The 22870-nt window shown below is 42.6% G+C and overlaps 1 protein-coding gene across 1 annotated transcript in view; it reads left to right on the top strand.

Moving 5' to 3' along the window:
- LOC134225059 (putative fatty acyl-CoA reductase CG8306) overlaps positions 1-22562 on the top strand; it is a 63788-nt gene extending 41226 nt beyond the window's left edge. The window contains exons 8-11 of the mRNA XM_062704823.1: positions 20074-20193; positions 20257-20376; positions 20438-20695; positions 22318-22562. Coding sequence (XP_062560807.1) covers positions 20074-20193; positions 20257-20376; positions 20438-20695; positions 22318-22456 — 637 coding nt within the window. The 3' untranslated portion in view covers positions 22457-22562. The remainder of the gene's footprint in view (positions 1-20073; positions 20194-20256; positions 20377-20437; positions 20696-22317) is intronic.
- Positions 22563-22870: the final 308 nt, after the last annotated feature.

Raw genomic sequence — 22870 nt, 5'->3', positions numbered from 1 at the left:
GACCATTGAGGAAAAACCTGACAGTCCTACGGATGCCTCTCGTGCCGCGCATTTCGAAGCACTCTATGTCTTCACCGATAACGATGTCAATAGGCATCATACCGGTGATGACGCAAATTTCATCGTGCGACACGGTACGGTACGCGCTCGCAACTCTTAGGCACATGAGCCTATACGTACTTTCTAACTTCGTTCTGTAGCAGTTAATACGCAGGGCCGTGCCCCAAGCTGGCCCCCCATTCCTCAGTATGGACAGAGCAACGCTAGCCAGAAGCTTGCGCTTGCTGGCATAAACCGCAGAGCTATTGGACATCATCCGGGACAATGCCACTATAGCTGTGGAGGCACGCTTGCAGGCGTAATTGACGTGGCTACCAAAGGTGAGCTTATCGTCGATCATTACCCCCAAGAATTTGATTGAGCGTTCAGAGGTGACCGTGCAGTTTCCTGCCCTTATCACCGCTTGTTGCTCCGACTTTTGGTTGTTAACAACAACCACCTCAGTCTTGTGGTGAGCCAGTTCTAACTTCCTGGAACTCATCTACTCCTCCACAATTGCGATCGAGTGGGCTGCAGTCAACTCCACCTCTTCGATCGATTCGCCGTAGACTCCAGCGTAATATCGTCAGCGAAGCCGACGATTACCACGCCCACCAGGAACTTCAACCTCAAGACACCGTCGTACATGACGTTCCATAACACCGGACCCAGTATGGTTATTATTTCTCTGCGGGAAGAGAATAAATGTTTTACAATTGTCTCTTGAGGAAAAGAATGTCATTAGTATACCTACTTTTATAGTTTCCAGACAATCACCCTTTCCTTCCTAAATCTACGTAAAAATAGATGAGTTAAATAAAAAAAAACGCGAATGAGATAACTCAAGTGCATTTAACTAAAATACATGGAAACATAAAAGTTATTTATTATCGAATCCTTCTTTAGCTTTAAATTATTTAGCCCAAAATTGGATATTCGAATAAACATAAAACTTATAATTTGTGTCGTAACAATATCTCAATTTACAAAACATATCGTATCGGCATAATGTTTTAATCGGTTGCAACTGCTCAATAAAAAATATTCCTTTTTATAGTCATTGAGCACAATTTGCTTGTTTATAAATCAACTGCCAATTCATGCCCTGAAGGATGCCTTTCCAACAGGCAACATGCTACATGCAGATGAAATTACTCTTGTTCTCTCTGTTTACTCACATTCGCCATGCGCTGAAGGTTGTCTCTCCAGCGGGCGGCATACTAAACACGGAGACAGCTATCTCTTATTCTCTCTGTTTACATTTCGTTTGACAGAACATACTCGATTGAACTAGTACAGCACCATTCGAAATCTTGTACTGCGACTGAATGAAGTCGAACCAAATGCATAATGCCGCAATTTTTTCGAAACGAATCCAAAAACTTACGAATCGAGTGATTCGATTCGAGATGCGCAATGTCACCCCAGTACTCGATTCTGGAAATAGCTTCCGAGAATCTTGTACAGGTTCTCGGGAATTCCAAGACGCAGGAGCGCATCTGCAATAGCTGCCCAACTGGCACTATTGAAAGCATTCCTCACGTTGAGAATCACTACTACACAATAGCGAACTCCCCTCCTCTTACGCTGGATAGCTATCTCCGCGGATTTGGTAACCGACAAGATAGCGTCTAAGGTCGACTTACCCTTTCGGAAGCCAAACTGTTTACTCGATAGACCATCCGCACCCTCCGTGCGTATCAACAACCTGTTGAGGATGATCTTCTCGAGCACCTTCCCCGCCGTATCAAGCAGGCATATTGGTCTATATGCCGACGGATCCCCCGGTGGTTTTCCCGCCTTTGGCAATAGGACCAAGCTCTGCCTTTTCCATGCTTCAGGGAAGACTCCCTCGTCCAGGCATCTCTGCATGACAGATCTGAACATCTCGGGAGCCTCAGCAATGGCCGCTTTGATGGCCAGGTTCGGAATACCATCCGGTCCTGGCGCCTTACCTACACTAAAGGACTGTGCAATCCCCGCAAATTCCGCCACCGTTACTCTTCCCTCGTCGGCCACCCTGGCCCGTGGCAGCTCCACAAAGGGAGCCCAGGGACTTGGGTCGTGACGTGGGAAGAGCCCCGCGATGATCCTCTCCAGTATCTCTGGAGACCGCTCTGTAGGGGCCATCGCCCCACGTGTCTTGGCCATTACGACCCTATAGGCGTCACCCCATGGATGCGCGTTGGCACACAGGCCCTCGTAGCAGGCTTTTTTGCTTGATCTAATCTCAGTCTTCAGAGCGGCTCTAGCAGCCACGAACGCCACCCGTCGTTCAACACGCTCCTCTTCTGTGCGTGCTCGCTGCATCCGCCTCCTTGCCCGTAGGCAGGCGCGGCGCAGGTTCGCAATTGCTTGAGTCCACCAGTAAGCCGGTGGTCTCCCATTCCTAGCGTGGACTTCCCTAGGCATGGTGGCATCGCATGCACGCGAGAGTACTGTTACCAGCTGCTCGCCACTCAGACCGAGAGTATTGTGCTCGCGGCGGAGCGCTTTCTTGAACACCTCGTCGTCGAAGTATGATGTCTTCCACATACAAGGACTAGGCCTCGCCCCTTCTTCCGTCCGCTGAATGCTGGTCGTATAGTCGATACTGTAGCGAACCGCCAGGTGGTCGCTGTGAGTGTAGCCATCATCTACCCTCCAGTTCGAACTACTCGTTTGGCTAGGGCTCCAGAACGTAACGTCGATAATCGACTCGGCACCGTTCCAGCTGTACGTACTTTTGGTACCAACATTAGCCAAGTCCACATCCAACATGGCCAGTGATTCCAGTAGGATCTGCCCCCGTTGATTCGTGAATCGGCTTCCCCATTCCACGGCCCAAGCGTTGAAGTCCCCCGCTATCACCACCGGCCTACGCCCCATCAAGTTAGCCGTCAAACAATCTAGCATTCGACCGAACTGCTCGATCGACCATCGAGCAGCTGCAGAAGAAGACCTCGTTGATTTTGGCAATGACGAAGCCCTCGTGTGTCGAAGACACCAACTCTTGGACTGGGTATTTCCCCGTTGTCCATATCGCCGCCATTTTAGACCCATCGGTGACCCAATTACCGTTCCTGGCGGGTACCCGGTAAGGATCTGCTCATGGTGACCAGCGAACCGGGAAAACCGGGAGAACCGGGAAAAAACCGGGAATTGAAAATCACCGGGAAAATGTCGGGAAATATGCGGGAAATTTAATAACCACCGGGAAAATTTTCAAATCTGCATTTGTCTCTTTGTAAAAAATAGTGCAGTAATCTCAAACATCATGAGAGAATTGGTAGACTCATTTGCTCATTCTATTATATTTCAGAGTTTGCAAATTTCTAAAGTAGGTCATGTATTTATGAAGACCCTAGATATCCCATTCAATCAAGTTGGCCAAAGTTGAGTTTCAGACATAATAATTAATAACAACGCCGGGTTACTTATACCTGGAACACGAGTAATCAACTTTGATAGCACCTATTTTTTGACGTAAACTACGTCTAAGGGGAAGGCTCGGATACTGAGTGCCAAATGAAAATTTCAAAATTGGGAACCGTCACGAAATCATGTAAGATTGGTAACATTAATAGGTCCTTTATATTTTAATGGATTTTCAAGATTTATATATCAATCAATTCGCAAACAATCCACCAATTTGCCAGTAGTTTTGAAACTTTTGATTATTAGCGCTAAACTATTGAAAATTTTAGTTCTTTCATGTATCATGCATCTCCTATACAGCGTGTTCCAATCCTTGTTAATTGCCTACTTTTAGGGTATTATCAATTATTGAAGTGGAGTGTGCTGCTAGACAGTTGAGTCCCTATTCCCTCATAGAGTGGGAGAGGCTGCTAAAGCTGAGTAGTAGTGTGGGTGGGATGGGGTTCCATCTCTTCTATATATAGCGGAATGATTGTTTCAGTGTACTATATTTGGTTTTACGTAGTTTACGTCGAGCGGTCGTGTCTTATATACAACCCCAACATTATTTGTATTAAATCTGATTTGAACTTTCCTTAAATTTTAATTATCTCAATCGATTCCTTTTATTATAGCCTATTCAGATTACGCCATTAATGACATAATAATTGGCGTTTCAGGGTAAATACGCTTTATGATGTCATTATTTACGTAATATTCCATACATTTTGCGCTGTCAAAAGATACCCGCTAAAAAGAACTTATTACGAACAATTATTACGAGAGAGCTTTCGTTCTAACTGGGATGCAGGGAGAAATTCAACAAAACAAAACTGACAAGCGTCACGCTCTCTGTTTTCATTTCGTTTCGTAGTTGACAGTCATGCTCTTTCTGTCGCAGCAGGGTCGAATGCATGTTAGATGGAAAAATCTTCTGAGCGCTGAAGAATAACTCGGATTGTGATGATTTTGTGGAAAGCATTTTATATGATGAAAAATAATGATGATAATTATTTATTCTCCACTTATTCAACATGAATTGAACCGGTGCCAGCGAAAGTGGTACATAAACCATTTTTGTCGATTTTGTGTTTTTTACTCCAATTGCTTCTGCGAGCAAAGGTATAGTAAGGGAATAACGAAAAAGTGATTTTTGACAACTAAATCTGGAGATATGCATTGTCTAATTTCTGGTATATATCACAATGGCAATTTCGTTGTCAGGAAAAGTGGTACATGTGCAGTTATACTCACTAAAAACAGCTTATTGAAAAGAAAATTGTTCAACATTGATGTTTCCGCAACAGATTTTAACCCTATTTTGAATTTCAAGATGGTTTACTGCCGTTTAAAATAATTTTAAAAATGTACATGTACCACTTTTACATGCAACGATTTTAGGTTTCTGTTGCATTTTGCTCCCATTAATAGTGGTACATGTGCATTTTGTTCCACCAAACTTGAAATTTGTAAAGATACTTCGCATATTTCTCATTACTACCTTTAGGCACATCAGTCATAACACGTTGGTACAGTTAAGATGCAGAAAATGGCTAATTTGAATTTTATTTTCGAAGTTTTCGGAAAAATACGTCTCCTGTAAAATTTACTCAATGTCACATGTACCACTTTCGCTGGCACCGGTTCAATTGTTTAAAAAAACAGATGCTCTCTAGAATTAACATGAAGTATTTAACTTAAACCTAGATTTGATAGAACAAATCGAATAAATTTTCAAAGTTCAAGGGCCAATGCGGAAGACAATTTAAAACGTAGGAATGGTTGTAAAACGAATATATTTGATGAATAAACATGATTTCATAAATTGTTTCAATTCTGCTCCTTGAATGGCTTAGTATACTTTGGATTTTAACATTTTTCACGTGGGACAACTGCACGATTTGAATGGGATGTATATATAAAGTAGAACAACCTTAAATAAAACATGGATTGGTAATGCATTAATTCATCCAAAATCCAGTTTATATCACATTCACACATTTCGCACGATTCGATTTTATTAGAAGCTGTATCATTGATTGTCGAATAGAACGCAATGATTCCGTTTCCATTTTTGAAAAAAAATTAAATTGCTGAGTTGCCCTTCATACATGGAGATACTGGTGGAAATACATTTTAGTTCGATAATATTTCTTGAAAATTGGTCCAATTGTCCTTTTTTATTTATTTGTGAGAATTCCCAAAAGTATCTAAATTTTTCTATCAAATCGTTCGATCATAGTACAGAATCAAAATACTTTTTAAACTTAAAAATAAATTGAGGAATAGTCTGATTCCCCGAAGAACGGCGCACCCAACTAATGAATGTAGCTTCGCTCATTATCCTTAATGAGAGCTTCAAATATTCTTCGAAAATCCCTTTTCATATTTTTTTTTTCGTAGAAACTTTGTTCAGAAAAAAATGTTCGATTGTCGCCACACAAATGCTTGATTTCGCAAATTAAATTTTAAAACTCTCCTTGAATTCAACCCTGTATTAGCGTGCAAATGAGGAAACATGGAAACGTCAAGATATATTATCTTGCTGCAGTCTGAACACCTCGTAATAATTGGATACCCTCTCATTTAACAAAGTCATAAATAGCCCAATCTGAATAGGCTATAAGATGGAAGAGGAAATGACGTCCAACCTAATTTACGAAGAGCGTATAATAGAAATTTTTTTTGTACTGACTCTATTCTTTCTTCATTTGTGGTTGTATAAGGCGACCATACAATGCTACAATATTCCAGTATAGATCGTACATATGAAATATATAGTGTTTTGATTGCGTATGGATCCTGAAAGTTGAAACAGAAGCGCATGATAAAGCCTAGCATATTATTAGCTTTGTGAATGATTGTGTTATAGTGATCAACAAGAGTTAGTTTTGAATCTAAAACCACTCCTAAATCCCTAACTTTTTCACTTCTTTCTACAGTTTTGTTTCCTAGTACAATTTGTGTATTTGGTGTTGTTCTTTTCTGCTGAATGATATGATGTTGCATTTCTTTACATTTAGTTGCAATAGGCTTTTTCTGCACCATGTATAAAACATCTGTATTTCATTCTGGAATACGATAATGTCGCCTTCATTTTTTATTTTCATAAATAACTTTATGTCATCGGCATAAATTAAAAGCTTTATATTTTTGAGAATGAGGGAAATGTCATTTACATACAATATAAATAAAAGAGGGCCAAGATGGGAGCCTTGTGGAACTTCTGAAGTGACTTGAATAGGATTGGATTTCTTTCTATTAAATTTAATTATTTGTTGCCGGTCTGTGAGGTAAGATTCAAGCCATCTAAGGAGTCCTGGCTCAATTACAATTTTTTGCAATTTGAAGAGTAACAATGGAATGTCAATGCGATCAAACGCCTTGCTAAAGTCAGTGTACAGAGCTTCCACGTAGTTGACATTATCCATCACATGAAGAGTATAATCAATGAATTCTATTAAATTTGTAGCGGTTGAGCGACCTTTAAAAAATCCGTGCTGTTTATTTGTAATTCTATGACGATTCTATGATTCTATGAAAATAATTTTTCATTAATAATAGATTCAAAAAGTTTGGGAATGCAAGAGATAATGGCTATTCCACGGTAATTGGCCGCATGTTCGACCACAGAGCATGACCCATGAAGCCGTCTCCGATCCCTTGGACCACCTCTTATTTGCGCCTGAACTAGCCATCCTTGAGCCCACGCGCCACCTTCTGTGTAGCTCCGAGACGATTTGGGCGATAGCCGATAAAACGGCGTGTCAGCCAACTTCATCTTTACACATCCTCCGAACTAGGTTGTCCGGGGTAGTGTCCAGACCACATGTGGCAAGCATGTGGTCACGCATTGCGCGAAAACATGAGCACACGAACAACACGTGTTCCGCCGTTTCCTCTAAATCTGCGCACACCAAAAACTCGGGCGAGGCCGAGCAAGCCAGCTGCGTTACCTGCACTATGATTTTGCAGCACGCTTAAACGCCGGGCACATCGAACCCCCCATGGGGTGCTTGCTGTTCACAGCTTTGCTGGAACAAATCAAACAATTGGGAGGGTTCGTGCAGCATCCGCAGCGTCGGCAGAGATTGCTTATGTCAGGGCCTTTGCAGTCCCATTGCTTGTGCCCCGGTTCCAGGCACTTGAAACAAACTTCGGGTTGCTCGTATATGCCCACAGGGCATACCGACCATCCCACCTTGACGCTCCCTAACTTGACTACCTTGGAGGCGTCCGCTGCAGATAGCCGAATCAATGCTACCTGCGTCCCTGCTGGACCTTTTCGTAGCCGAACGGCTGCGGTGGGCGTCTCCACTTCACACTGTCGCCGCAGTGCCGTGACGAGCTCTTCGACTTCGGTGATCTCGTCCAGGTCTTTAACCCTTAGATTCACCTCCGTAGTGAGTGCCCTCACCTTGACCGTCTCGCCAGCTCGAGGATCATCTCACCCATCCGGGTACGTCTTATTCGACGTACGTCGGCGCCGAGTTCACCGAGCTTGACGTCACTCCTCATCGACTTTAAAACGTCCGCAAACGTCCGTACTTAGCCTCGTCCGCCGTGATGACTAGGGCATCGCCCCTGGAGCGATTGGCGCCTACCCTAGACTTCTTGCTACCCTCATTCGCCTGGGCCTTCTTTTCGGCCCTTGACGTCTTCGGTTTCCTCTTGTTCTTGACCAGGGTCCAGGAGGCGTCATCCCCTCCCTCTATTTCCCTGGTCTGGTGCGGCTGAGAACTTTCAGCCTGCCGTAACCCCTTACCACCGTCTTTCCTGACTGGACGGACCTTTCCAGGTCTTTCCTCCCCCGGTTTTGGAGGTGCCTGGCCGGGGTTCAGCTTCCCAGCCCCATTACCCTTGTTCGGGGTAGTAACCCTCCGCGTTTTGGAGCGGCCCCCAGGGAGCTCATCCCCTGGAGACTGTCTCTCCCGTTTTTGTGTCTGCTCCGTTGGAGCAGTCACCCCCGACGTACCCGCAAATACTTGAGCCTCAGTCTGGGTAGACTTTGGTACCACCGTTTTCGCTGGCACGCCCTCGGTCGATTCGACCTTGCCCGAGTCCGCGAATCCTTGGGCCTCAGTCTGGGTAGACCTCGAATCCACCGATTTCACGGGTTTACACTTGGCCGTCCCGACCGCCCTCTCCAGCTTGGCGTCCAGCATCGACTTTCGAAGTTTCTGCAAGCTCCTCTTGAGGTCCTTGCTGATATTATGCTTCGATGACGCAAAGTCGATTATGGCGTCCAGCTGTTCCGCCGAAAGCCCATCGCGTTTGCGGTTCATCGCCTCCACAAGCCATGGGCCGTCAATAACCCCTACCGGCGTTTTTTTAGCCGAGAGGAAGGTTGAGTGACTCACGCTGGCGCTGCGCACTGAGCTGCCGACTATTGGCTCTGGCTTCCTAGGCGGAGACCTGAACAACCCACCTCTTGCGAAGGGGTGGTCGTCTACACTACTACCACTAATTGAAGAATTGACTTGGTTTTCCATTTTGGTCCCACGAGTTGCTCGGGAAAAGAGGTCCACCACCCCAGAGCCCAGCATGACGCGGTAAGGGACAATTACTGTGGAGGGTGCCCAGGTACCCCACAGGCTCCGTTAAAGGCTTAGCTTATTATTTCACCCCCCTGGCCATGCATCCCCTCGGCACGGGTCGCTTGACGCCTTGGGATTAGGGGTTAGGGAAGATGGTCCCGGTCTAACTCGCAGTGGCCATGGGGAGGGGTCGTCAAGCCCTTGGACAAAGTCCCTGATGCCCCCCGGTGTATTATTCGGAAAAGGTTCACTATACTCCTCTCTACATCCGACAGAATTACATATCAGGCCAGGTAGCTTTATTGGTGTATTTTTGCTTTTTTCATATACTCAAGTATACGTATACGTAAAGACTATATGATCATTCCAAAACCAAACTTTTGATAGAAGGCTCGGAGACCCACAGTGTTAATACCAATCGACTCAGCTCGACGGATTGAGGTGATGTCTGTTTGTGTGTATGTATGTATGTGTGTGTGTTTGAGTGTATGTGTACAAAATTTTGTAGACACACTTTTTGGAACTTAGCATTGGCCGAATTACTCGCAACAAGTTCCATTCGACTGAGAATCCTGTCCTGTCCCATTGTTTGCTATTGGAAATTGGCCAGATTGGACTATGGGATCAGAAGCTATGGCCAAAATACTATTTTCTTTGCGCAAAACACGCTAAAAAGCACTCACTCTTATTTTTTAGTATTTTTTTTGCACGAGAAAGGCACCAACACCGCTAGGTGGATTAATCAGGGTTTTTGTATAATGTTAAGTAATTAGGAAGTTAAGTTTAAGCAAAATTATGTTTCATTTGGAAATATTGTAATACATTTATACATTGTTATACATTTGGAAATATTGTTACAAAATATTGTGTCTAGACTCTAGAGGTGTTTTATTTTTGGCTAGATGTGTGGAAACATTGCAACGAAAAATGCAATTGAAGTAAAATAATCATATTTCATCACTGGAAATGATATCCATCTAGCTAGTGTTGATGGAAATATTGAAATAACACATAAAGACATCACCTGATGGGAACAAATTTTGAGCATCCCTATTATGCATATGGTGATAATGATGTACCTCACGGATTCACCTTATACTACAAGGTGTTTACTTGTTAAATTAAATGTAAACTATACAGGAAACATGTAGGATAATAAACTATGATGTTCTAGGATCTCCGAATTATCCGGGAATTTGAATCCAAGGTCTACCGAATCAACCACGACTGCCCTGATGTCCCCAGCCAAGGTATCAACCCAATTATTTCATCCCAGCATTTGTCTTTCATTTGCGACTTAAATGCAGGCATATGCGATGTTGTAAGATCTCTAAATTGTTTTGAAATTTGAATCAAATGTTCAACCGAATCAACCACGACTTCCATGATGTCTCAGGATGCGGTATCAACCAAATTATGTCCTCCGAGCATTGGACATTCATTTGCATAATATCTCCAAATTGTCCTGGACTTCTTATCAAATGGTTTACCGAATCAACCACGACTTCCATGATCTCCTTTGCCGCGGTATCAAACCAATCATGTCCTCCAAGTATTTAACTTCTATTTGAATCAACAATACATAGTTCGAGGCCATATCTCTCCATCCTCGATTGCGCCCCACGCTCGCCAAGTCGTTCTGTATCTGGTCAGCTCAATTCGCTCGCTGCACTCCACGCCTTGTACCTGCCGTATCGGAGGCGAACAGCATATTCGCAAAGTTGCTGCCCGGTATTCTTGCAACATGCAGTGCCCGTGCCCATCCGGCTTTAGCTACCTTCTGAATACTGCGTTCGCCGTAGAGCTGGGCGAGCTCGTGGTTCATTCTTCGCCGCCCCATACCGTCTTCTTGCACACCGCCAAAAATAATCCTAAGCACCCGTCTCTCGAATACTCCGAGTGCTTGTAAGTCCTCCTCGAGCAGGGCCCAAGTTGCATGTCCATAGAGGACTACCGGTCTTATAAGCGTTTCGTACATGACTTATTTGGTGCGGGTGTGAATCTTTTTTGATTGCAATTTCTTCTGGAGCCCGCAGTAGGCCCGACTTCTACAGAAGTAGCGCCTTCGTATTTCACGACTAACATTATTATCAACCGTTAGCAAGGATCCAAGGTAGACGAATTAATCGGCGGGTGTACACTTCTGCCTATTTTGCAAATGTTCGGCCGACAATGTCCATATTATCTGCGAAGCAAATAAATTGACTGGATCTGTTGAAAATCGTACCCCGGCTGTTACACCCGCCCTGCACTGCGTCCTTCTCTTCCAGAATTTGTCTGCACTCTTTATCGATCCAATCGTTCAGTACTTCGTCTCACACACCCAACGGTGCTCTCTGCTGCAGCGTTAATGTCTACTTCAACTGTATTCCAGCAGTCCTAAGACGGGTCCCATCGAGCTCGTCCTCTTCCGGCAATGCTGCTTCGAGATGCAGCGCGTATGCAGTGGCGACATCAGGTTGCTTCAGTCGCTCTAGTTCGTACCGAGGCGGTCGTCAGTACCGAAAATTGTTGATGACGGATAGTTTTGGGCACAGTTTAACCATCATCAGATAGTGGTCAGAGTCGATGTTAGCGCCACGATATGTCCTGACGTCGATAATGTCGATGAAGTGCCATCCACCAATTAAAACGTGATTGATTTGTGATTTTCCAGGTGTACCGATATGGAAGGCTGTGGCGGAAAACGGCGAAATCAATTAGTCATTTTCGTTCGTCAGCCGATGGGCGTTGAACTTCTTCATAGTCGGTATAAAGGTATAAACTCCTCCTTTTGGTTAACCTGAACGTTCAAATCTCCTATGATGATTTTGACGGCCTGGCTTGATTGGCTGTCAAACTCACGTTCTAGCTTCGCGTAGAATGCGTCTTTATCACCTTCAGTGTTTCCGGAGTGTGGACGTTGATTAGGCTAAAGCTGAAGAACCGGCCCTTAATCCTCAACCTGCACATTTTCTTATTGATCGGCCACCAATCATGCTCCTTTGCAAATCGACCATCACTATGAAAGCCGTTCCCAGCTCTGGTAGATGGTATAATTTCCTATAAACACTCGCACTAATGATCCCTTCCAACAAACCTTCTGCAGCGCTGCGATCCCGAATCCGCAGTCCTTAAGCATACCGGCGAGTATGCGTGTACTCCCGATGAAGTTGAGAGATTTGCAGTTCAACGAATCGAGTTTCCAACCGCTATTCCCTTTTCATCGCTGTGGTCTTCGTTTGTTCCGGTACATATTCTCTCGCTGATTATTCGTTGTTTGTTTTTTTTTATGCTGGCTTGCAGGGCCTGACACCAACCATCTAAATTTCTGGAGGACCATTCCGCCTAAACTTCCGGTGGACCATGGTGCACAATTTTGCATGGAAAACAGACGCTATTAAGAGCCGCTCCTAACATGAAGAACAGACGATCGATCAAATTAGCAAAACCCTCTTCCCTATCAGCATATAACTATAGTTCTTCCCGGGATGGTTGATTGTGTAACCCTAAGGCTGCTCGTATCCCGGCCGACTCCCTGAGGAGGTAGGGATAGAAGTTGCTGGGTTAGAGGCTAAGGATCGCGAGATGGGGTCTATTTTATTCCTTCAGGTACGCTTTACCTAGCATTTGCCGTGTTAAATTGTGCTGCAGTTTGAACAAAATAGTCTATTGAATCAATTACGGCTTCCATGATGTCACAGGCCATGGTATCAACACAACTATACCTACCAAATATATGTCCTTCACTTGCACTTGCACTTGTTAAATTTCCAAATTGTGCTGGAGTTTGAATCAAATGGTCTACCGACAAAAATCACAGCTTCCATTGTCCTCAGGATCGGCATCAAATACATTATGTCCTTAAGGTCTGAGGAAAGGGTTTTCCGTTAAAAAAGCACGTGGTAGCACACTCTGAGTGAGAAAATTGCCTAATTCAGCCCGCCAGAATGACGCTGTCAGTGTCGCCAAAATTATGTCATCATTATGCAGTTTACAATTGCTTGATAATTTGCCGTAAACGAAGGAATTGGCAACAAAAGGAATTGGAACAAAAGGAATTGGTAACAATGGGGAAGAAATTTATCACTCATGCAGTGGTTCGGCGAGAGAACAGCAACAGTGCCGACCAATCACGCAATGAGGAAATCAAAATAAACAAACTCCAGCTGGTTTTGGAAAATGAAAACATGAGCCGTTTCAAGAACAACATTAGAAAATATCGTTAGAGGATTTTTTGTTTCCACACAAGCTTTGAAAAGTATTTGGGTGATAACAGTGGAGCTGGTGTAAATAAGACAAATAAGACAAATAAGACAAATAAGAGAAATAAGACAAATGAGACGAATAAGATAAATAAGACAAATGAGACAAATTAGACAAATAAGACAAATGAGACAAATAAGATAGCTAAGACAAAGAAGAAAAATAAAGTAAGTTCCTCCGGGAGTTTCTCCGGGCATTCCTCCGGGAATTTCTCCGTAAATTCTTCCGAGAATTCCTTCGGGAGTTCCTCCGGAAATTTCTCCGGGAATTCCTCCGGAAATTCTTCCGGAAGTTCCTCCGGGAATTCCTGGTGAAACTTCCGGAGGAATTCCTGGAGGAACTTCCGGCGGAATTCTTGGAGGAACTTTCGGAGGAATTCCTTAAGGAACTTTAGAAGGAATTTCTGAAGGAACTTTAGGAGCAATTTATCATTTATCACCATTTATATTGTCCCATTTCTACATTTGATTTCTATTTATTTATTTGGTAGCTCCGTGTTTACAAATGGGAATACGCTTTTTTCAAGTGTCACGCTACATACAAAGTTGACGGACTTTCTATCGCTCTCATTGCTCCTTTCCTGCCGTGCGCCCCAAGAAAATATGGTGTTGACACTCTCCCAAAATGGTATTTTTTGTATGGATTTTGGAAAACTTGGTTGAAGAAATAGAGCTTCCTGCAAAATTTATTGCGGTCACATATACTTTTTATTACTTCAAAATGATCGTTGAAAAATTTCAAAACTTTTTTCAGTTGTGTTTTGCGAAATTCGGTTTCTTTATGCGTCAAACCATCGGAGAGAGGTACTGAGAAGCGAAAATTTTAGTTGTACAGTTTAGTATTTAGAGCTTAATTCAAATTTGGGAAAAACTTGGTCCACAAAATTTTCTAAGAACATTCCTTAATAAATTCCAAAGAGATTATCAGTTGGGATAGGCGAAATTCTTTCCCAATTCCGAGTTATAGACATTTTAGTATGAAAATAGCGCTCTACCGCGAGAGAGCTTCCCTCAGACCTTAAAGTATGTGTCTTTTTCTTGCATCTCAAACCCAAGCGATGTTGTAAGATCTCCATATTGTTCTAAAGTTTAAATCAAATGCCTCAACGTGATGTTCATTATGACCTCCAAGTATATATTGTTTTCTGACAGTCCGTATCTGGCCACATGGGACATTTTGAGATCCCCGAATTGTCATGGAGCATGAATCAAATGATCTATCAAATCAACCACGATTTCCAACGCAATTATGATTTCTACTATGTACACGTATTTTGCCGCTTGTTTTTAATGTTTATCAGCCCCAACAATGCGAAGATATCAACTAAATCGTACTGTTTAAACCTGCGCACAGTACTACTTGATACTTGATGGGCTACAGCATCTCGATGAACCTACGCCTACCTACGTTGGACCTATCCTCTTCAACTATTCTCGATCCTTGGCCAATCGTTTCCAGTGTCCTTGAAGGTTTATCGCTCTCAGGTCCTCTTCTACGGGAAAAAGCCATCGTGTACGTGGCTTTCCACGAAGCCTACGGCACCTTCCGGGTTCTCTACTGGATATTATCCCCGCTTGATGCTCTTCCAGCACACGAACAACGTGTAACGCTCAGTACTCATTATAATATTTTAGGTGCTTTTCCAGGAGGCAAAACACTAACTACTAACAGGACTAAATACGGGTCTTCTACAAAAGGCCGAATCACAAAAGGCCGAAACCACATAAAGCGGAATCACAAAAGTCCTAATAAACTCGGCAGAACAACCGCACTCGCTCCGGTCCACTTTGTTGCTTTGCCGAGTTTATTCGGCCTTTTTGCCTTTCTCGTACAACTAAGTTGTACCGAAAGGCTATCATTTCACTCCGAAAACGAACTTTTTATAGAAGCCTCTGAGACCCATAGTATTATATACCAATCGACCGTGTGTATGTATGTGTGTATATGTGTATGTGTGTGTGTATGTGTGTGTATGTGTGTATGCACAAAAGCTATAAAAAACATTAGACAACTTTTCGTATGGAAATCCTTAACCGATTTTCTCGCAACAAGTTTCATTCGACAGGGGACAAAGCCTTGTTGATCACTATTGAATTTTATAACGATCGGTCATTGTGCTTAAAAGTTATGAAGAAAATGGTACATCGGACCATATAAACCCCATCTAAGGTTGGTGTCTTAACTTAATGCGAGAAAGGCACTACCAACGGTCATTGCGCTTAAAAGTTATGAAGAAAATGGTACATCGGACCATATAAACCCCATCTAAGGTTGGTGTCTTAACTTAATGCGAGAAAGGCACTACCAACGCTAGGTGGATTAATCTGGGTTTTTGTTTCAAATACTAACAATAATTTAGAATATTCTGACTAAATATTTTGTGATTTGTTGCTAAAAGTCAGTTTCACTTGATTTTTGAGAAAATGAAATACACTATTACCGTGAGTTATAAAAAGCTTTTAGGCAAAAACCTAATAATTGGAAGTCGTTTTCTGACTTCTGATGCCGCAGTGAGTAGTGCGCATCATTGGCACAGCCAAGCGTCATGAAGCGCATCACTCGTACATTGATGCAAATCGGCGAGTCGATTCTCTGAGCCATGAATCGTGTGGAATTTAATCCGGACTCGTGCACGATCATGCATCAGATTGGAGAATTTGACTTTTCCTAATACTGCTGATGATGATGATTAGTTTACTACATCAGCAAAGGAAGTTATGTTCATCTTTGCATTACTGCAATGCAGATTGATATATTATGCCAGAGCGTTAATGAATAAAGCATCCAATGAATGATTAAATTGGTTATGATTAAATCATTCAACTCTATGATTAAAGATTACGATTAACGATTTATTCATTTTTGACAATGATTAATGATTATGATTAATGATTAAAATATTTTTTTACAATGATTAACAATTATGATTAATGAATAAAACGTTTGGAGTATGATTAACGATTACCGATCGTGATTAAATGTTGACACAATATGTGTATGATTAATGATTAACGATCGATATGATTAATGATTAATGATTATGAATAATCAAATTGAATGATTAGCCAAGTGATCTATAATCAAGCAACCTTTCTTCCAAATTTGGTTATTGAAAGGTAAAAAATTATATGATTATGATTAAAGATTAATGAATAAAAGCGATGTATGCAATGATTAAAATTGATGATTAATGAATAAACTCAAAATAATTATGAATATGATTAGTGATTAATGATTAAATGTAAAATTCTATGATTAACGATTAGTGATTAATGATTAAATCACATTTTTTGTATGATTATGATTAATGAATAATGATTAAATAACCCATTATTCATTAATCATGATTAAATCTATGATTAATCACTAATGCTCTGTATGCAATACACACGATTCAAATTGACCATACAAACACCGTCATACAACTTCTATCAAATGAAAAATTGAACTTGGACGAAAGAAAAAGGTTTCCACCATTGGCAGTAAGTCGTTCATCTATTTCCGTCTGCTGCAAAATTATAACTGTGGTAGTGCAACAACGAACGGCAGCACAAACACGTGTTTATTGATTGCGAATCACTTTTTCCTTCAATAACTAAATTGAATAAGATTGATTAGATCGCACGAGGGCGAACGAGGCACGATATAAACGGGTGCGGAAAAGACAAAACTCTTTTTTTTTTTAATTTTCTTTATTAGGAAGACTTTCAGCCCAAGGATTGCTTGTCTTCGGCAGACAAAACTCGATTTTCCAGGGAGGAAAAAGCGCCAGCAGGAAGATCGAGACCGGGAAGAGACGGAGCAACTGTACCGCGCTAATAATGCACGAAAGTTCTATGAGAAGTTGAACCGTTCACATAAGGGCCACGTGCCACAGCCTGATATGTGTAAGGACATAAAGGGGAACTTAGGAACTTACGAACGAGCGTGAGGTGATCCAAAGGTGGAGGCAGTACTACGAAGAACACCTGAATGGCGATGTAGTAGACGAAGATGGCGGTATGGTGATGGACCTGAGCGCACGCGCGCAGGACATAATTTTACCGGCTCCCGATCTCCAGGAAATCAAGGAGGAGATTGGCCGGCTGAAGAACAACAAAGCCCCTAAAGCCACTATGCGTCTCCGAATTTCTCTGCTGGTGTCATTTTCGGCAGTCACCAGTGAGCCCAAGTACACAAATTCTTCTACCACCTCGATTTCGTCACCACCGATGCAAACTCGCGGTGGGTGGCTCACATTGTCTTCTCTTGAACCTTTTCCTATCATGTACTTCGTCTTCGACGTGTTGATGACTAGTCCGATCCGCTTAGCTTCCCTCTTCAGTCTGATGTAGGCTTCCTCCATCTTCTCAAAGTTACGTGCCATAATATCTATGTCGTCGGCGAAACCAAATAGCTGGACGGACTTATTGAAAATTGTACCACTCGTGTTAATCCCTGCTCTTCGTATTACCCTTCCAAAGCGATGTTGAATAGCAAACACGAAAGACCATCACCTTGCCGTAACCCTCTGCGGGTTTCGAAGGGACTCGAGAATGCCCCTGAAACTCGAACTACGCACATCACCCGATCCATCGTCGCTTTGATCAACCGTGTCAGTTTATCCGGAAAACCGTGTTCGTGCATTAGCTGCCATAGCTGGTCCCGATCGATTGTATCATATGCGGCTTTGAAGTCGATGAATAGATGATGTGTGGGCACGTTGTATTCGCGGAATTTCTGCAGTACTTGGCGAATGGCGAACACCTGGTCCGTGGTGGAGCGTTCGCCCATAAAACCCGCCTGGTACTGCCCCACGAACTCCCTTACAATTAGTGCTAGTCGACGGTATAAAATTTGGGATAGTATCTTGTAGGCGGCGTTCAGCAATGTGATTGCGCGGTAGTTGCTACAATCCAGCTTATCGCCCTTTTTGTAGATGGGACACACGACACCTTCCATCCACTCCTGCGGCAAAACTTCCTCCTCCCAAATCTTGGTAATGACCCAGTGCAGCGCTCTAGCTAGTGCCTCACCACCGTGTTTAAATAGCTCTCCTGGTAGTTGGTCAACCCCAGGGGCTTTGTTGTTCTTCAGCCGGCCAATCTCCTTCTGGATTTCCTGGAGATCCGGAGCCGGTAGAATTATGTCCTGCGCGCGTTCTCCCAGGTCCATCACCATACCGCCATCTTCGTCTGCCACATCGCCATTCAGGTGTTCTTCGTAGTGCTGCCGCCACCTTTGGATCACCTCACGCTCGTTCGTAAGAAGGTTCCCGTTTATGTCCTTACACATATCAGGCTGTGGCACGTGGCCCTTACGTGAACGGTTTAACTTCTCATAGAACTTTCGTGTGTTATTAGCGCGGTACAGTTGCTCCGTTTCTTCACGGTCTCGATCTTCCTGCTGGCGCCGGCCGGAAAATCGAGTTTTGTCTGTTCCGCGCCTGTTTATATCGTGCCTCGTTCGCCCTCGTGCGGTGTTGCAGCAATCTCGCCCATGCTGCATTCTTCTCTTCCACTAACTGCTCACATTCGCCGTCATACCAGTCGTTTCTCTGATCCGGGGGCACCGTGCCAAGTGCAGCGGTTGCGGTGCTACCAATGGCGGATCGAATATCTCTCCAGCCATCTTCAAGAGACGCTGCGCCTAGCTGCTCTTCCGTTGGAAGTGCCACTTCCAGCTGCTGCGCGTATTCTTGGGCTAGTCTACCATCATATTTATTGTATGACAAGTAAATTAAGCTTGAGCTTGAGCTTGATTGACTGCTCGTAGTTGCTACTCCATTATGACCAGATCAGCTGTTCTTGCACAGGGAACCAACAGATGTTTGCTTGGGACTAGCACACATCTTCAATGTACAAGTACTGGTGATCTCATTTGTTAGGTCATACTGGCGCCTGCCACGTCAGAATGCAAATCAATGTAGGGAAGGGGGAGGAAATGTTGATGCAATCACTCGCCCACTGCAAGCCGAATATACCTCTGCACTTGCCACGAGTTCATGCGGAATTTGTTGAAATTTTTGGGTTAGGTTGGAGAGGCAGAGGTCCGTCTTGGTTAACGAGCTGCCAATGTGATAGATAGGAGAAGGTAACTGATGGAATTTCTAATTGGATGTAGGAAACGAGCTCTATAGTTCATTTCCAATTCTAGCAGATTACTGTTAGAATACTCAAGTTGAAGGTATAGGAATAGTATTGGAAACGGTATGGAAGTCCATTTCCAGTTCTAGCGATTGCTAGAACATGAGAAATAAAGAGAAAGATACAAAGTAGGAGAATGGAACGGACCTGGGATTGAACCCACGACCTCCTGCGTATGAGGCAGAAGCAGTAGCCATATGACTACCGAGCCCGCTTCTTTATTGTATGACAAGTAAATTAAGGGGAAAAACTCCCAAAATGCTGAGCACCACTGCCCTAAATAATTATCTCCTATCCTTTTTCTGTATGAAATGTTGCATAGAAATATGTGGATGTGCCTGGTATTTTGTAGATTCGTGTTGTTTGCACAATCGAAAGAACAACGTGGAAAATCTCTGCTTTCATGCCTAATTTGATTCGGAAAATCTCTGTAGTTTTATTCGGTGTATTTTACCTCCAGTAAATACAAGAAAGCGTTTTACGCAACGGTTAATCCTATCAGTGATATGTTAAGGCCCAAACGCAATGTCAGCGGAATGGCGACGGCAACGGAAAAATTGACAATTAGCCCATATATTTTCTGTCAGATTTACCGTTTCCGTTGCCGTTCCACTAACATTGTGTTTGGGGCTTTATACCTTTTATATATTACTTTGCCAATGTACGATAAAGTATCAAAACACTCAATTATATATTAACAGTTTTATTCAACACTTACTCTTTATTTCCAGCTATAAGGAATTGTCAATCTATCACTGCACGTCAAGTACATGCAATCCCTTTAGGTGGGAAAGTGTTAAGGAGCAGGTCAATGAATACTTACATAAGTATCCCCTGAAGTCAGCTGTGTGGTACGTGATTTGTGATGTTGCTTCAATTACTGTTACCCTATTTGATCCTTTTAATTCTTATAGGTATCCACATTTAAAATTCCTGCCTAGCTTGTGGTTGTACAAGCTCTCAGCAATAATCGTTCATTTTATGCCCGCTTACTGTCTTGATTTCATTACAAAAATCTTCGGTGGACGTCCCATGTATGATGGCTCATATAAAAGTAATGCCAATCATTTTTCAATCGATTCTTTTCCATTTTAGATTAGTGCGGCTACATACAAATGTGTGGGAATCGCTGAATAGATTGGAAAAATTCATATTCAGTGAATGGAAATTTAATAACCCTCGTACGCTTGAGGTTAGTCAACAATTAAACGCTACGGATCGCGAAATATTTAACATAGATATTTCCGATTTAAAATGGCCAGAATATTTTATTTGGTTAGCTCAAGGTGTCAGACGCTATTTGAACAATGAACTTCCAAAAACATTGGAAGCAGCCCGGAAGAAAGACACTCTGTAAGTATTCTTGAATAGGACAAATAACACCACAATATTACAAATGTTTGAGAATTTCATCGAACGCCATTTTTTCCCAGTTCTTTTGAAAGTTCGGTGAAATACAATAGAAATTCGTATTTGAATAACTAGACCAACATTTGAAAAGGGGGAAACAGCCAAAATTTATTCCTTCTGATTCTTTGTCCACATATATACTGCCCATGATCGCACATTTCTAGATTGCTTTGAGAATAGGTCGTATGTGCAAAAGAGAGGCTCTCTTTGTTCACGCTCTCTTTCGCTTGTACATAAGCTAATTTTGCATATTTTGCCACATTTTCACTTCAGAACGTTAGACAAAGCTATAATCTTTAGATATCTGCCAAGAAATCTGAAGTAAACTTTATTATAGGTCTGTAATAATCGAAAGAGAATGGAGGCAAAAAGAGACTCTCTTTTGCACATACGACCTATTCTCAAAGCACTCTAGATTTGTAACATTTGCATTTTAATTGATTTTGTAAATCGTTTGTCACAAACTCAATAATTTCCAGCTTACCACAGATAAGCAAGATAGCAAAGCCTGTTTTACTGTTGTGGGATTAGATGCAGTAAATTGAGCTTTTTGAACGATTCATAGGCTTTTTACAAAATGAACATAAATGCGAGTGTTGTGAAAACTCATATGTGAATATGTACATTATGCGGAAGACTTTTACTTGAAAAATGTATTGGAGGTAACCACTTTCCCTTCGATGGGACTCGAACCCACGACCCTACAGTACGCTAGACTGGTGCTTCAACCAACTAAGCTACGAAGGACCTCCGTCGGCCTTCGCAACCTAGCGGCTACTGAATGAGCTCGAAATTCCCAATTTGGACGCATAGTCAAATCACTCTCAATCCATTTGTCAAGCCAACACTTCCACAGGTGAGTACACGTTCACATTAGAGGAGCGTGAGTATTTAGAATGTCTGGCGGCTACACACATTCTTCATCAGCAACCGTACTAATCAAGTGAGGTTGTGTGAGCTATTTGCCAGTCGGTCGTCAAGCTTAGACCTGACCGCATTGCGTAGGCAAGAGCTCGTAACTCAGGTTCAATTCAATCAAAGTTAATTGCCTATATTCCGGGGATTAAACCACCCGATTTGGACATTAATTTACAATGTTATGAAAACTCATATGTGAATATGTACATTATGCGGAAGATATTGATTTGAAAAATGTATTGGAGGTAACCACTTTCCCTTCGAAGGGACTCGAACCCACGACCCTATAGTACGCTAGACTGGTGCATTAACCAAAGGACCTCAGTCGGCCTTCGCAACCTAGCGGCTACTGAATGAGCTCGAGATTCCCAAATTGGACGCATAGTCAAATCACTCGCGATCCATTTTTCAAACCAATATCTTCCACATAATGTAAAAATTCACATATTAGTTTTCACAACAATGTAAATTAATGTCCAAGTCGGGTGATTTAATCCCCGGAAATAGGCAATAACTATATTGCTATATATGAAGAATTAGAAAGAATAAATTTTGGCTTTTAAGCCCTTTTCAAATGTTGGTCAAGATATGTTTTTTCTAGAGCAATAAGAATGGCATTGAACTCGATTATTTTGTTTTTCTTGCAGGTTGCTATATGTTCACATAGTTTTTCAATTGCTATTCCTCGCTTTATTATGGGTCTTGACAGCAAAGATCACTGGCATGACGCTTATTGGCAGTATATTTGTGGTTCCAGTGATATACTTCCTGTTCAGCTTCCTCTAAAAATACAGTGTCAATGCGCAAATTTGTTTGAGGTTTTGGTTGTTAGCTACTAACAAAACGGCATTTTGGTGGAATAGACTATCGCGTGGTAAACGGAAATAAATAATTTTTATTTGGATGACAGCCTTGGTATGCATACAGCTTCTTCTTCTTCTTATTGGCATCACATCCCCACACTGGGACAGAGCCGCCTCGCAGCTTTGTGTTCATTAAGCACTTCCACAGTTATTAACTGCCTGGTTTCTAAGCCAAGTTACCATTTTTGCATTCGTATATCATGAGGCTAACACGATGATACTCTTATTGCCCAGGGAAGTCGAGACAATTTCCAATCCGAAAATTGCCTAGACCGGCACCGGGAATCGAACCCAGCAACCCTCAGCATGGTCTTGCTTTGTAGTCGCGCGTCTTACC

Source organism: Armigeres subalbatus, chromosome 3 (genome assembly GCF_024139115.2).
Source record: "Armigeres subalbatus isolate Guangzhou_Male chromosome 3, GZ_Asu_2, whole genome shotgun sequence".
NCBI lineage: Eukaryota > Metazoa > Arthropoda > Insecta > Diptera > Culicidae > Armigeres > Armigeres subalbatus.
The sequence above is the reverse complement of the archived record's forward strand: the minus strand, read 5'-3'. Positions and strand labels throughout refer to the sequence as shown.